Source organism: Artibeus jamaicensis, unplaced genomic scaffold (genome assembly GCF_021234435.1).
Source record: "Artibeus jamaicensis isolate MK-2021 breed Jamaican fruit bat unplaced genomic scaffold, CSHL_Jam_final scaffold_614, whole genome shotgun sequence".
Classification (NCBI taxonomy): Eukaryota; Metazoa; Chordata; class Mammalia; order Chiroptera; family Phyllostomidae; genus Artibeus; species Artibeus jamaicensis.
In genome coordinates this window covers 3,381,050-3,397,449 of record NW_026522050.1, presented here as the reverse complement: position 1 = coordinate 3,397,449, position 16,400 = coordinate 3,381,050, and the positions used below count along the sequence as shown (strand labels likewise).

Here is a 16,400-nt window from a genome sequence, read left to right as displayed (position 1 = left end):
AAAAATCTCATTCGATATAGCAAAAAGAAAAATAAAATATCTGGGAATAAACCTAACCAAAGAGGTAAAAGACCTGTATGCAGAAAACTACACAGCACTGAAGAAAGAAATCAAGGAAGACACAAACAAATGGAAATATATACCGTGTTCATGGATTGAAAGAATTAACATCATCAAAATGTCCATACTACCCAAAGCAATATACAGATTCAATGCAATACCTATTAAAGTACCAATGGCATATTTCACAGACATAGAACAAACACTTCAAAAATTTATATGGAACCATAAACGAGCCCGAATAGCAGCTGCTCTTTTGAGAATGAAGAACAAAGTAGGAGGGATCACAATACCTGATATCAAACTGTATTACAAGGCCACTGTAATCAAAACAGCCTGGTACTGGCATAAAAACAGGCACATAGACCAATGGAACAGAACAGAGAGCCCAGAAATCAACCCAACCCTCTACAGTCAATTAATATTCGACAAAGGGGGCAGTAACATAAAATGGAGTAAAGATAGCCTCTTCAGCAAATGGTGTTGGGAGAACTGGACAGCTACGTGCAAAAAAATGAAACTTGAGCACCAACTTACACCATACACCAAAATAAATTCAAGGTGGATAAAAGACTTAAATATAAGCCATGACACCATTAAAGTCCTAGAGGAGAACATTGGCAAGAAAATCTCAGATATTACACGCAGCAACATTTTTACGGATATGTGCCCTAGAGCAAGGAATATAAAGGAAAGAATAAACAAATGGGATCTCATCAAAATAAAAAGCTTCTGCATGGCTAAAGAAAACAGTATTAAATTTAAAAGGCAACCAACTGTATGGGAAAACATATTTGCCAATGATACCTCAGACAAAGGTTTAATCTCCAAAATATACAAAGAACTTACATAAGTCCACTCTAGGAAGACATCGAACCCAATTAAAAAATGGGAAAAGGACTTGAACAGACACTTCTCTAAAGAGGACATACAGAATATCCAGAGACACATGAAGAGATGCTCAATATCGTTAGCTATCAGAGAGATGCAAATTAAAACCACAATGAGATACCACTTTACACCAGTCAGGATGGCTATAATAGACAAAGCAACAAACAACAAATGTTGGAGAGGGTGTGGGGAAAAGGGGACCTTAGTTCACTGTTGGTGGGATTGTAGACTGGTACAACCATTATGGAAAACAGTATGGAATTTTATCAGAAAAATAAAAATTGACCTGCCTTTTGACCCAGCAATTCCACTGCTAGGATTATACCCCAAGAATCCTAAAACATCAATTTCAAAGAACCTATGCACCACATTGTTCATAGCAGCACAATTTACAATAGCCAAGAGTTGGAAGCAACTTAGGTGCCCATCAGTAAATGAATGGATCCAAAAATTGTGGTACATATACACCATGGAATTCTATGCAGCAGAGAGAAAGAAGGAGCTACTACCTTTTGCAACAACATGGATGGAACTGGAAAGCATTATGCTGAGTGAAATAGGCCAGGCATTGAAGGACAAATACCATATGATCTCACCTTTGACAGGAAGCTAAAGAATAAAACAAACAAGCAAACAGAATAAAAACAAAGACGCTGAAATAGAGAACAAGTGGACAGCGACCAGAGAAGAGAGGGAAGGGAACTTAAGGGGAAAAAGGGGGAGGGATTTTGAGGAACAAGTATGAAAGACACAGAGATGAGGACTGGGGGGGGGAATGGGAGGGAGGGGGGAGACCGGGCGGGGGGGGAAGAGAAAAAAAATGTACTTGAAAAGTAACTAAATAAAATTTAATATTAAAAAAAAAACAATGAATGGGTCAAGAATAAAATTAGGGAAAAAATCAAAACGTTTCTGGAAACAAATGAAAATGATCTCACAACAACCCAAAACTTATGAGACACAGGGAAGGCAGTCCTGAGAGGGAAGTTTATAGCAATACAGGCCTACCTAAAGAAGATAGAAACATTTCAAACAAACTGCCTAACCCTACGCCTGCAAGAATTTGAGGAACAACAACAAAGACAGCCCAGAGCAAGCAGAAGGAAGAAAATAACCAAGATTAGAACAGAATTAAATGACATAGAAACTAAAAGCAGAATTCTAAGGATCAATGAATCCAGGAGTTGGTTCTTTGAGAAGATAAACAAAATAGACAAGTGTATAAGTAGGCTCATCAAGAAAAGAAGAGAGAGGACACAAATAAACACAATCAGAAATGAAAGAGGAGAGATTACAACTGATACCACAGAAATAGAAGAGATTGTAAGAAATTACTATGAAGAACTGTATGCCAAGAAATTTGAAAACCTAGGGGAAATGGACACATTTCTAGAAAAATACAATCTTCCAAACCTCAGTGAAAAAGAAGCAGAAAATCTGAATACACCAATAAAAGCAAAAGAAATTGGAGCAGTAATCCAAAAACTCCCATCACACAAAAGCCCTGGACCAGATGGTTTCACAGGAGAATTCTACAAAGCATTTAAGGAAGAACTAACCCCTATTCTTCACAGACTATTCCAAAAAATCCAGAAGGATGGAAAACTCCCAAATTCTTTTTATGAAGCCAGCATCATCTTAATTCCAAAACCAGATAGGGACAAAACAAAGAAAACTTCAGGCCAATATCGCTGATGAACATAGATGCTAAAATCCTCAACAAAATATTGGCAAATCGCATCCAACAATATATCAAAAAGATCATACACCATGACCAAGTGGCATTCATCCCAGGGATGCAAGTATGGTTCAATATTCACAAATCAGTAAATGTAATACATCACATAAATAAAAGCAAAGACAAAAATCACATGATCATATCAATAGATGCGGAAAAAACTTTCTATAAGGTACAACACCCATTTACGATAAAAACACTCAGCAAAGTGGGAATACAGGGAGAATTTCTCAAAATAATAAAGGCCATATATGAGAGACCTACAGCCAATATCATCCTCAATGGACAAAAACTAAAAGCTTTTCCACTAAGATCAGAAACAAGACAAGGATGTCCACTTTCACCACTTGTATTCAATATAGTATTGGAAGTTTTAGCCACAGCGATCAGGCAAGAAAAGGAAATAAAAGGCATCCAAATAGGAAAGGAGGAAGTAAAACTGTCACTGTTTGCAGATGACATGATAGTGCACATGGAAAATCTTATAGACTCTACCTAAAAACTGCTCAAACTAATTAATGAGTTTGGCAAAACAGCTGGTTACAAAGTCAATATCCAGAAATCAAAGGCACTTTTGTATACCAACAGTGAATCAGCAGAAGCAGGAATCAGGGAAAAAATCTCATTGGATATAGCAAAAAGAAAAATAAAATATCTGGGAATAAACCTAACCAAGGAGGTAAAAAACCTGTATGCAGAAAACTACACAGCCCTGAAGAAAAAAATCAAGGAAGACACAAACAAATGGAAATATATACCGTGTTAATGGATTGGAAGAATTAACATCATCAAAATGTCCATACTACCCAAAGCAATATACAGATTCAATGCAATCCCTATTAAAGTACCAATGGCATATTTCACAGACATAGAACAAACACTTCAAAAATTTATATGGAACCATAAACGACCCAGAATAGCAGCTGCTCTTTTGAGAAAGAAGAACAAAGTTGGAGAGATCACAATACCTGATATCAAACTGTATTACAAGGCCACTGTAATCAAAACAGCCTGGTACTGGCATAAAAACAGGGACATAGACCAATGGATTAGAACAGAGAGCCCAGAAATGAGCCCAACTCTCTACAGTCAATTAATATTTGACAAAGGGGGGCAGTAACATAAAATGGAGTAAAGATAGCCACTTCAACAAATGGTGCTGAGAGGACTAGACTGCTATGTGCAAAAAAATGAAACTTGAGCACCAACTTACACCATACACCAAAATAAATTCAAGATGGATAAAGACTTAAATATAAGGCATGACATTATTAAATTCCTAGAGGAGAACATTCGCAAGAAAATCTCAGATATTTCACACAGCTACATTTTTACTGATATGTCCCCTAGAGCAAGGAATATAAAGAAACAAATAAACAAATGGGATCTCATAAAAATAAAAAGTTTCTGTGTGGCTAAAGAAAACAACATTAAATGAAAAAGACAACCAAATGTATGGGAAAACATATTTGCCAATGATGTCTCAGACAAACGTTTAATCTCCAAAGTATACAAAGAACTTACATAAGTCCACTCTAAGAAGACAACCAACCCAATTAAAAAATGGGAAAAGGACTTGAACAGACACTTCTCCACGGAGGACATACAGAAGATCCAGAGACACATGAAGAAATGCTCAATATCGTTAGCTATCAGAGAGATGCAAATTAAAACCACAATGAGATACCACTTTACACCGGTCAGGATGGCTATCATAAAGAAAGCCACAAACAACAAATGTTGGAGAGTTTGTGGGGAAAAGGGGTCCTTAGTTCACTGTTGGTGGAATTGCAGACTGGTGCAACCATTATGGAAAACAGTATGGAATTTTCTCAGAAAAATAAAAATCGACCTGCCTTTTGACCCAGCAATTCCACTGCTAGGATTATATCCTAAGAATCCTAAAACATCAATATCAAAGAACCTATGCACCACAATATTCATAGCAGCACAATTTACAATAGCCAAGAGTTGGAAGCAACCTAGGTGCCCATCAGTAAATGAATGGATCCAAAAATTGTGGTACATATACACAACGGAATTCTATGCAGCAGAGAGAAAGAAGGAGGTACTACCCTTTGCAACAACATGGATGGAACTGGAAAGCATTATGCTGAGTGAAATAGGCCAGGTGCTGAAAGACAAATACCATATGATCTCACCTTTAACAGGAAGCTAAACAACAAAACAAACAAGCAAGCAGAAAAAAAAAAACAAAGACACTGAAATACAGACAAGAGAATAGTCACCAGAGGGGAAAGGAAAGGGAAGTTAAGGAGAAAAAGGGGGAGGAATTTGGAGGAACAAATAGGAAGGACACAGGGATGAGAACTAAGGGGGGTGGAAATGGGAGGGAGGTGGGGAGCACAGGGCGGGGGAGGCTGGAATGGGAGAAATAGACAAAAAAACTGTACTTGAAAAATAACTAAATAAAATTTAAAAAATAAGTAAAAAGAAAGAAAGAAAGAAAGAAAGAAAGAAAGAAAGAAAGAAAGAAAGAAAGAAAGAAAGAAAGAAAGAAAGAAAGAAAGAAAGAAAGAAAGAAAGAAAGAAAGAAAAGGAAGCTCAGGGCAGCCAGCACTGTAACATGCCTAAGAGCACATCATCATTAGGGGTTGCATCAGATGTTCGAATCTACAGCTTCAGGATCTCAGGTTATAACCCTCTGACCATACATCACTCCCTCCCTCCCATGATCTGTAATCATACACCTCTATTTGTCCTTTGAATCAGTGGAACGAAAATCTTAATGAAGTAAAAACATTAAACTTCATTATGAATTTATGACTAATTTTCTGAACTTGACCTCTCTAAGAGAGAAAATCTTTGTGAAAACAACCTTCAAAGAAGATAAGAAATTATTTCTGTTTCCCAAGAAAAAGCACCTTAGTTGCAGTCGATGGGTGAGGAAAGTCTGTTTTCCAGAGGCATCATGTGGAATTGCACCCAGACCAGGTGTTTGCAGAATCAGGAGGAACTCAGACTGAGTGTGAAATTTGTTGTTGTACCCTGAAGAAGTAAAAGAAAAACAAGAGGAATAACAGGGTGGGGGAAGAAGAGGAGGGGAGCAGGTTGGTTGAGAAGGAGGAAGAGTTGAAGGTGAAGAAGAAATAGGAAGGAGGAGGGGAGGAAGAATTGGGGAAGGGGGAAGAGATTTTGAGCACCACAACAATAATAAAGCAACAGGGATGACAAGAGAGGCTCACAAGGTTGTCATTTGCCTTATTATTTTGCAAGCACTTTGATGTTAAGTTCATCTACTGTCCTCACCATTACTGCAGTTCTGAGACCTTTGAGGGTTTTCAAAGCTCTGTCCCCTTGTGTTGTAGGAACAAAGCCCAGGCTCTGGGTCTGGGAGAGTCTCCCAGTCCTGTCCTGGCCAAGGGCCAGGTTTACCCTGTGACTCATTCAGTCATTCATGAGAGGTATTAGGGCAGCCATCAGGAGTATAAAGGGCCGCATTCTGGACAGTCACCACCACTGGAGCTCCTTCTTCCTTGTGAAATAAGTGACCAGTCCACAGCAGCTTCCTGAACCATGAAGCTGGTAACAGTCCTCATGTTGACCACCCTGCCCCCGTACTGCTATGCAGGTGAGCATGCAAAGGTTTCTGGCTTTGGAGGAGGGCTGTGCTCAGGGCCCCTGTGCAAGTGCTGCTGCTCCCCATTTCTCTAGTGTCAGTGTCCTGTGTATAAGGAGTGGGCATGGGAAAGGACAAGAAAGTAGATGCTTTAAGACTAAAAGTAAATCTCAGGTCCTGACTTGAGTCTCCTAGAACTAAGGACTCAAACCCTTCCCATGGCCTCTCTGAGCAAGTGTCCTTGGGGGAGGTAAGAAAACAGACTCACAGTCAATCCCTTCATGGAGTTCACACCTACGTCACTGAGCCTGCATCTGCATGCTTTCTTCCTAGGGATTGGCTGCGATATTATGTATAATGCGGTAGATATGCTGATTGATCCCGATGTGAATGTGACTGAATACATCAATAACTTGCAAGAGTTCTCACCAAGTGAAGAAACCGAAAAGGCCTTCACATTCATGAAAGAATGCTTTCTGCATCAGAGCAGAGAAACTCTGGACAACGTCCAAGAGCTACAGGTAACTTCGGTGTCTCTTTAACTACTTTTTTTTTTAATTTATTTTTTATTGATTATGCTGTTACAGTTGTTCTATTCCCCCCCTTCATTCCCCTCCACCCTACCCCCCTGTACCCTCATTACCCACCCTTTAGTTTATGACCATGTGTCTCAAGTTCTTTAGATTCTATATTTCCCATACTATTCTTGCCCCCCATCTATTTTCTATCTACTGTCTATGCTACTTATTTTCTGTACCTTCTCCCCCCTTCTCCTCCTCCCATTCCCCTATTGCTAACCCTCCTTGAGATCTTCATTTCTATGTTTCTACTCCTGATCTAGCTGTCCTTTTAGTTTGCTTTTGTTTTAGGTGCGGTTGTTAATAACTGTGAGTTTGTTGTCCTTTCACTGTTCATGGTTTTTTTTTAACTTCTTTTTCTTAGGTAAGTCCCTTTAACATTTCATATAATAAGGGCTTGGTGATGATGAACTCCTTGAATTTGATCTTATCTGAGAAGCACTTTATCTGTCCTTCCATTCTAAATGAAAGCTTTGCTGGATAGAGCAATCTTGGTTGTAGGTCTTTGGATTTCATGACTTGGAATACCTCTTTCCAGCCCCTTCTTGCCTGTAAGGTCTCTTTTGAGAAATCTGCTGACAGTCTGATGGGGACTCCTTTGTAGGTGACTGTCCCCTTAGCTCTTGCTGCTTCCAGGATTCTCTCCTTCATTTTAATTTTGGCTAATGTAATTATGATGTGCCTTGGTGTGCTTCTTCTTGGGTCCAACTTCTTTGGGAGTCTCTGAGCTTCCTGGATTTCCTGGAAGTCTATTTCCTTTGCCAGATTGGGGAAACTCTCCTTTATTATTTGTTCAAATAAGTGTTCCACTGGTGGCTGTGCCTTTCCCCCTTCTGGTACCCCTATAATTCGGATGTTGGAGCGTTTAAAGATGTCCTGGAGGTTCCTAAGACTCTCCTCATTTCTTTGAATTCTTGCTTCTTGACTCTTTTCTGTTTGGCCATTATTCGCTTTCTTCTGGTCCACTCCATTGATCTCAGTCCCAGTTTCCTTTTCATTGCTATTGGTTTCCTGTGCAATTCCATTCATTTCAATTAGTTTCACCTTCATATGTTTGTCTAATTTGTGGCTATAATCAACCAGTTCTGTGAGGATCCTGATGACCAGTGTTTTAAACTGTGCGTCTGAGAGTTTTGCTATTTCTTCATCGCTTAGATCTATTGGCTCTGGGGCTTTGAGATCTTCTTGAGCCATTTTTGGACTGTTTGCGCTGTTAAGTATGAGGAGCGGAGCCTTGGACTCCCAGGTCGCTGGGTTGTGATGCTGTTTGTGGAGGCGGGGTCAGAGCAGGGAAATGGCGGTCCCCTCTGCTGTTTCTCACAGCTGGGTGAAGAGCAGAGCCTTAGGTTGTTCAGTGGGGCAGGGCCACTTAGGTCGCTGGATTATGACGCTGTATGTGGAGGCGGGGTTAGAGCGGGGAAATGGTGGCGCCTTCCACCGCCGCTTGCCGCTGGGGCCGCTGGCTCTTGTCCAATTGCCCACTCCCTCGCTTGTCTATCCACACGCGAATGCGCGAACGCGTGACCACAGTCAACCCGCAGCCCTGCTTCCTCGCTGTTTCCCCGAGATTGCTTACCCCTGAGTTGCCTACCAGGTCCAACCCTGTGCCTGGATTCCATGCGCCTGAGTCCGTCTGACCGTGTTTTCCTGTGCTACTCTGCTTTGCCAGCTGCTGGTTTCGCCCCTCTTACCGGTCAGGCTGAAGAATTTGTTGTTATCAGACTTCCGAAAAGTTCAATTTTCTATGTTCTGGCTGTGTTTTCTGTTGCTATTATCTAGTTGTCTCTAAACTTGGTTGTGTGAGGAAGCACAGCATCTCCACCTATGCCTCCATCTTGGCGGAAGTCCTTCTCTTTACTTTTGATCTGTGGGACAGGACACTCAGGCTCTCAGTTTGTGACAACTCTTTGAAGCATGAGATGGTCATGCTTGTCAAGAAGATTCCCTCCATCTTATTAACACAACCTTCAGTTTACTGTGCAGCAACCTAGGTTTGCTGGCACCAGTGTTTGGATTCCTTGACCGTGAATTAAAGGCCAAAAAGTGACACATAGAAACCATGGTTGTGAATCACCCCTGGGTGGTGGGAGAGTTGAAAAAAGAAATCAGTGGTTTCACATCCTACAGTCTTTCCACGTGTGACAGATGTTGTGTAGTGTATTCTAGCGCTCATTTCCTGCCCTAATATATGGTTTGCAACATTCCCAGGTAACCATCTGGATGTACTGCCACAGCAGAAAGAGGAAGTGCACATTGCTAGGACATTCCTGACACAGGGGATGGCACGTATGAACTTTGAATTAGTATGGGAAAACAAATGAGCCAGTCACCAAAAGACAAATATCACACTTTGTAGAGTAGACAATCTCTTAGACACAGAGGTTGAAGAGTGGTTTACAGGGCAGCTGGGGAGAAAATTGGCAGCTGGGGAGGGTCTGAAGCTGCATCTCAGCACAAAGAAAAGGTCCTGGAATTCAGGTGGACTTCTAAGTGCATGTTCATCACATGATTAGCTGTGCATTGAAAGTGGTGAAAAAGTAACATTTGTATGTGTATGCGATGTAAGTAAAAATTTTAAATTATCAGCTTCTTCAGTTCAACATGATGGGTATTTTCTTTCAGTTCTCAGTTAGACAAATAAGAAGGAATACAGATCTCCAATGTGTTTTCGCCCACAGGGGCTAGGTGGGTGGCATGGGCTGTTGGCTCTTCTTCTACCATGCAGGAACTCAGAACTTCACTTTCTCCAATTTTTGGACTGAGGTACTAAAAACGAAAACACAGCGTATTGTTGGCTATATTATTTCAAAGAAGAGGAAACCTGCAGATAACGTGACCATGGGAAAAATTGCTGGCTGGGGGACAAGATAAGGCAGCACCAGCAGCCTCTGGCATCACTCATGGTCACGCGAGAGAACAAATGTGACAGTTCTGCATTCTTTTCCAGCACCAGCTTCCTGTCAATGCATGTGGACCAATGCAGGAAAAAAATTAGGATGCATGTTTGTTTCTCAAGATGTTCCTTGGGAAGAACAAATGAGATGTAAATGATGTCTCTGTTTTTGTTTTCCAGCAAGCAATTTACAGTAGCTTTTGGTGTGCTCGGTACTAACTTCCACACAACCTGGAGATTGTCCCAAAACTGACTGTTCACAGGTAGAAGCCACAGCTTAGCTTTCCTTCTTCATCTTTCTATCTACAAATGCAAGACAATTGTTAAAACCTCACATACAAACCTCAATAAAGCACCTGCAAAATACAAGTTATTTCTTAGTTGTTGAATATAATGGAGGCTCTAGGGAAGCTCTCATTACACATGCATTTCTCATACACAGGCATGTGCACACCCTCCAGTGCACAATCATTCTTTTCACAACTCAAGGGAAAAATGCTGAGAATGTCCTTCATCCCACATAGCCCAACACTGAACCTGTCTCTGGTGTGTGACTGTCCTCCTCATGCCCTGCCCCCAGGTCCATCTGGGTACTTTCAGGTTCTCAGGTCATAGTGATGGTGGCCTTCTCAGGTTCCCAGATCCATGGAGGCCCTGAGTCAACCCTGTGCCTGCTTACCATGGCCAGGCTCCCCTCTGGGCTTTCTCTGTCCTAGACCCTAGGCCTCCAGGCAGTGCTGACCAAGACCCTCACCATCTGTGTGAGTGAAACCTCCACCCATTGATGACAAAGATCCTCACCTTCAATTCACACCCCAAGAGAAAAACTCTCACTTCACAGGTGAACCCCTATGGATGAACTTTCCCCTAAACAGTGAACAAAGGTCATCTCCTCCTCTTGACAAGGCACTGAGCCTTGCCTGAATGTCCACTTTGCACACTTGGGTTCTACATTGGGCTTCCTCCTGGGACAGTCAGGCATCTGTGGTGGCCCGTGTATGCCAAGTGGTGGCTCATGTATTTTTCTCTCTTACCCCCTGAAGTGTGCCCCCACTGAGCCTGCCTCCACTGGTTACTGGAGAGCTTCCCAGGGGATGTCAGTCAGGGAGTGCACTGGGCACTTATGCCTCAAAGATGCTTTCACACCTTACTATCCCACTCACATTACCTTAATCCCTTTCCAAAAATGTTCATTTTCTAGTTCTTTTGGGCTGTTTACACCTGTTTTGTTCCCTCCCAGTTTGGTGCATTTTCACAGGCATGGATCTACCATATTTCACATTGGACAGTTTCCTGGGAGTCAACACCCTCATCTGGGGTCCACATACCACCACTTGGCACAAACACCCTGGCACCAGTTCTTCCCTGCCCCCATCTCCAACATGACTTCCAATAATTCAGTCAACTTTGTCCTCTGGCCATTGCTGATGTGTTGGCACAATCCACATGATTCACAGAGACTTTTCCCAGGAATGCAGGCAAATGTCTTCTGACTGTCCTCCAACTATATCATGAGTCAAGAGGGGCCCCTGGAAACACATGAATACATAAAGGTCCCCTTAGCTGAACTGGGGGAGCTTGGATGTGTCTTGAATCGGTGGGAAAAACGTGGTTTAGGAGCCCAATCTGGGGAGTTGGGGGGTATTCTGTGCCCATGAGATCCAGGGGCTGACTTCTGGTTTTGCAGCAGATCCTTGAAGCTGCCATTGCTCAGGGTCCTGAGGCCTCTTCTTTCCAAGCCAGTGACCACACTGATGAAAGCATGGCTATTTCAGAGACTGCAGTCATGCTTCTTCTTCTGACTCCCCATCACAGACCTTTTTTTGCTCCCTCCACATGTCCACTCCAAGTGCAGACATGTGGACTCCTCTCCAAGTGGACCACATCAACCAGTGAGCAAAGGCCAACTTGTGCATGTGCGTGCAAAGCACGCAACATGTGTTCGAGAGTTTGTGGGGAAAAGGGGTCCTTAGTTCACTGTTGGTGGGATTGCAGACTGGTACAACCATTATGGAAAACAGTATGGAATTTTCTCAGAAAAATAAAAATCGACCTGCCTTTTGACCCAGCAATTCTGCTGCTAGGATTATACCCAAGAATCCTAAAACATCAATTTCAAAGAACCTATGCACCACAATGTTCATAGCAGCACAATTTACAATAGCCAAGAGTTGGAAGCAACCTAGGTGCCCATCAGTAAATGAATGGATCCAAAAATTGTGGTACATATACACAATGGAATTCTATGCTGCAGAGAGAAAGAAGGAGCTACTACCTTTTGCAACAACATGGATGGAACTGGAAAGCATTATGCTGAGTGAAATAGGCCAGGTGGTGAAAGACAAATACCATATGATCTCACCTTTAACAGGAAGCTAAACAACAAAATAAACAAGCAAGCAGAAAAAAAAAAAACAAAGACACTGAAATAGAGAACAAGGGGACAGTAACCAGAGGGGAGAAGGAAGAGAATTTAAGGGAGAAGGGGGGAGGGATTTGGAGTAACAAATATGAAGGATGCAGGGACAAGAGCTGGGGGGGGGGTGGAGATTGGAGGGAGGAGGGGAGCACGGGAGGGGGGCTGGAATGGGAGAAATAGACAAAATAGCATACTTGAAAATTAACTAAATAAAATTATTTTTAAAAAATCAAAATAAATTTTATATACCAACTTTCAGGATTAAGAAAGAATGTGGCCCTGCTTTGTCTGATCACCTCTCTCACTGGCTCAGTTCCCCTCCTGGCATCTTGGGTCTGGGATAGAGAATGCCGCCTGACCAGCTTTTGGGAACAGGACACAGTAATCTCCCTGTCCCTTAGAACTTTTCACCCCCCTGTTGTGTGTTTACCAGTTTGAAGACCAAAACCCTCGGCTATCCCTGGGAGGTCATCCTGAGACCTGAGGGACATGTGTGCCTGTGCATCATGCTGAGGGCAGAGGTCGAAGACTCTGTGTGCCCTGGGTAAGTAACATCCATCCCCACCCACCACCTTCCTGTATCCTGAGTTCCAATATCCCTTATTAGGTTTTTAACATCACAGAAACAGTGACTCAGAGGTGATCATGAAACAGTACATGAAGTGATTGAGAAGTAATGAACTTATCTTAACTGATAGAAATCTCAGTGAGGCCAGTGCCAAATTCAGCATACTCTGTCAGCACTTAGGAGAAACAGACACTTCTGTTGGCAGAGTCAGTTAGACGCACCCTGCTGTTTGACTTGGGAATGAGATGGTTTATTCTGTGTGACTTAATCTTTACGCTTGTTCCTCCCTGATGTAAGTGTAAGAGTTGACACTGATCCCCAGACACGGAGTGCAGCATGTTTTTCTCTATTGATCCATTCATCTCAACACAAGTCCTCTGAAATTGGTACTAAGATATCACTTGTACTTTACAGGTGAGGAAAGTGTGACTAAGAGGGTCAGTACCAGCTGAAGACCCATGGATAGAATATCCCCGAGCTGACCTTGAATCCACTAGTCTAGGCCCAGACTCAGGCTTCTCCTCACTAACAAAAAAATGCAAACATTCTAATTTTTGAGCTATGCAGACCACACTTTAGAATTCAAAACAGAGCACACCTGTCCTGCTATGGCTCTGGAGGGAGCAGCATTGAGTCTGTAGAATTATTTGAGAAGAGTGGACACCTGTAAAACTGTAAATGTTTTCTTGAAAGACAAAGTGTGTGGCTCTGTAAGTAAAGTTTCAGAATTTTTCCTGAACACACTGTGGATTTCTGCAGGTCCATTTCAGTATCATGCTGCTGGCACTGCTTCTGTTGCCACAGTCCCGCTTTTCCCACAACCTTGTGTGATGGGAACAGCTGAGCTATAGGAGAGGAGTCACTTGTTCTCTGCTGAGCACGTGTTCAGCTAATGTTAGGAATTCTTATCAGTTTCAATAGTTGTCTTTAGTAGATTATCTTAAACGTTTAATGCACCAATTAATTTTTTAATTAAAATTTTATTGTATTTTTCCCATTACCTTTAGGTCCCCTTACACCCATCTCCCCCCAGCAATTGCCTCTCCATTGCACAAGTCCATGATCCCAAATCAATTCACTCTGGAGAAATCCTCACTTGATGAAGTGCATATTGAATTTAGAGAGAGCGGGTGGCAGGGAAAGAGAAAGGGTGAAAAACTTGAATATGACCAAACAACATTGATTGGCTGCATTGTCCCATGTCCTGACCAGGAATCAAACGTGGGACCTTTGTGTTTATGTGATGTCCCTCCAACCCTCTGAGCCACATTGGCTAGGGCTCATATGTTTTTATAGAGAGTTTTTCCTTGTGTGAAGAGAATGTTTTTTACAGTATCCTACTGTTCTTTTTTAATAGACAATTTTAGAGCAGTTTAGGTTCACAGAGATATTGAGCAGCAAGTGCAGACTTCCACATGCATCCCACTCATGACCATGCACAACCTGCCTACCCCCCCATCTACAGCCCCACCAGACAGGGACATGTGTCAAACTGACGAACCACTATTGACACATCAGCATCACCTGTGGCCCATTATCATTTGCACTTGTGTTGTACATTCCATGTGCTTAGTGAAGTTTACAATGATGGGTACCCACCCTTACAGTGCAGAGAGTTTTCCTGCCCTCCAGTCCCTCTCTTCCCTCTCTCTCTCCAACCACTGGAGACCCCTGAGGAATCTTTCAATGTCTCCATGGCTTTGACCTTTCCCAATGTCTGACATTGCAATGTCTTCCCATTGTAAGCCCTAAGGGCCTGGGAGATGCTGAAGCCACTCAGTGGGAGAAGCCTGGGCCCCAACAAACCCTCGAGGTCAGGATGTGTCCTGGATAGTTGTGTGGGAGCTGTAGACTCCAGGTCAAGGCAACAGTTGTTCAGAGTGTCCATCACAGAGAACTGTGTCGTTGGTGATACTGTTGAGAACACTGGACCATGGGGATAATCAAAGGCAGTGGAATTATTTCCATTTTATTATTATTTCTCAGTTCTCCACAGACAGTGCACCCTTCATTGTCCACACCCCTGGGGCACTACCACTGCCCCACCCTCAGACCTCAGCACATCCTGCAGCATGTCCCCTCTGCTGGCCTCTGCACTGCACCCAGATGTCAGAATGATAAGGCACTATTTTTTAATGCAATGCAAAGAGAAGCATAGTGAGATGATGATAGATGTGTGTTCTGGAGGAAAAGGAAGATCAGGAACTCAGAGGAATGCACACAACAAATTGAATGGATTGCCCCTTGGTTCTGAATCTGAGCAGCATGTTTTCCAAAATACAATGACTAATGTATTTGAAGTAGTTATTTTTGGTTGCATAGGAGGTGTGCAGCAGAGCCTCAATTCTGTTTTCTTCTTTTCTCAAATTCCCTTGGTTCTTTGGTCTTTTTTTATAAAAAGAATTTATTTTCATAGGGAGTGGAAGGGAGAGAGTAAGAAAGAAAGAGACACATCAATGAAAGAGAAAAAAATAGATTGGTTGGAGGCAACCGTGCCCCAGCTGGGACTGAGCCTGCACACAACCATGTGCCCTGACCAGGACTCTAACCAGTGACCTTTTGCTTCACAGGATGATGCCCAACCAAATGAGTCACGCTGGTCAGGGCTCTTTGGTCTTTATTCAAATGTGTATTTTCAGTGGGGAGAGTAGCACCATTTAGATCTGCCCAAGTCTCTTAATGCCTGTCTCATTGGAGGACAGGTGTATTCACATATTTGCTTCACTCTTCACTCTGTTGCAGTACCACATCTCAGGTAGTTTCTGGGAAATTTTTCCAAATGCTAGTGAGGGAATGGCAGTTACCTGGAAACATAAACCTTAATGGTCTTATTAAAGTAGTTTTGTGCCTGACTCCCTGGTCAGAGGGTCCCATCAGCAGTGGCACTTAAGTGCATGTGTATGGTGACATTTGTGCTGTGTGCCAATTAGGCAGTGGCCAGAAAGCAGACGTACCTTAACAAGTTAAACAAAAGGAGTGGATTCCAGAAGCAACTGTCCAGTTCCACTTCTAAGTCTTTAATCGATGTACAAATGTACATGGTATAATCTTGTGTACTTTTTTTTTGCTTTCAAGGTGGACTTTATTAGAAAAAGTTAGCGTAAAAAACATTCAAGTTCATAAAGTTCAGAGATGACAGTAAAAGCATAGTTTGTTGTTGCAGAGCCTGTCAAGCAGAGTCTGCCTGTTGTGGTTGATGACAAGAATCATGGTCCCCTACACTTTGTCACTCTAGTAATCCTTTTTAGTCACAAATAAGGTAAGGTCTCAATTACTGCCTAAGCAAACACTCTTCTCTTTGTCTCTATAGTAATCCCAGGCAGGAAACACTGCAGGTATTAGAAGGGAGACCAAAGTTGTATCTGTGTTTGAGGCTGCAGAAAGGGTAAATGGAATGTTCTGACTATGGCATCACAACATCGCCACCAGAACAAAGGTAACTTGACTGATATGTCACACAGTGGAGTGTATATTAGTAATTGTACCCACACATTAAAATTCTTGTGCTGTCATTAAGAGAGTGATTGGTCTTTTTCATGATAGATTATTTTTTACTGAGTTTCTTGTGGTTTCTTTCTCTCAGACGTGCTTCTAGGGACATTCTTCCTCTGGGGACAGCTTCCTGAGATACCCACTTTGCTTTCCCTGACTCAGGGGAAATGACTTTGGTCAT

At 42.3% G+C, this 16,400-nt stretch overlaps 1 protein-coding gene across 1 annotated transcript; it reads left to right on the top strand.

The window, feature by feature from the left end:
- Window positions 1-6,204: 6,204 nt before the first annotated feature.
- Window positions 6,205-9,959, top strand: LOC119056547 (mammaglobin-B-like). The gene is made up of 3 exons (XM_037155018.2): window positions 6,205-6,281; window positions 6,603-6,790; window positions 9,921-9,959. The coding sequence occupies exons 1-3, from the start codon at window positions 6,227-6,229 to the stop codon at window positions 9,957-9,959; spliced, it is 282 nt and encodes a 93-aa protein (XP_037010913.1). The 5' UTR covers window positions 6,205-6,226.
- Window positions 9,960-16,400: the final 6,441 nt, after the last annotated feature.

Bases quoted from the DNA above. Each gene is read 5' to 3' on its own strand.
- LOC119056547 (XM_037155018.2), top strand. From the start codon at position 6,227: ATGAAGCTGGTAACAGTCCTCATGTTGACCACCCTGCCCCCGTACTGC. The intron at 6,282-6,602 runs GTGAGCATGCAA...CTTTCTTCCTAG, and splicing joins GCCCCCGTACTGCTATGCAG to GGATTGGCTGCGATATTATG. The intron at 6,791-9,920 runs GTAACTTCGGTG...TTTGTTTTCCAG, and splicing joins ACAACGTCCAAGAGCTACAG to CAAGCAATTTACAGTAGCTT.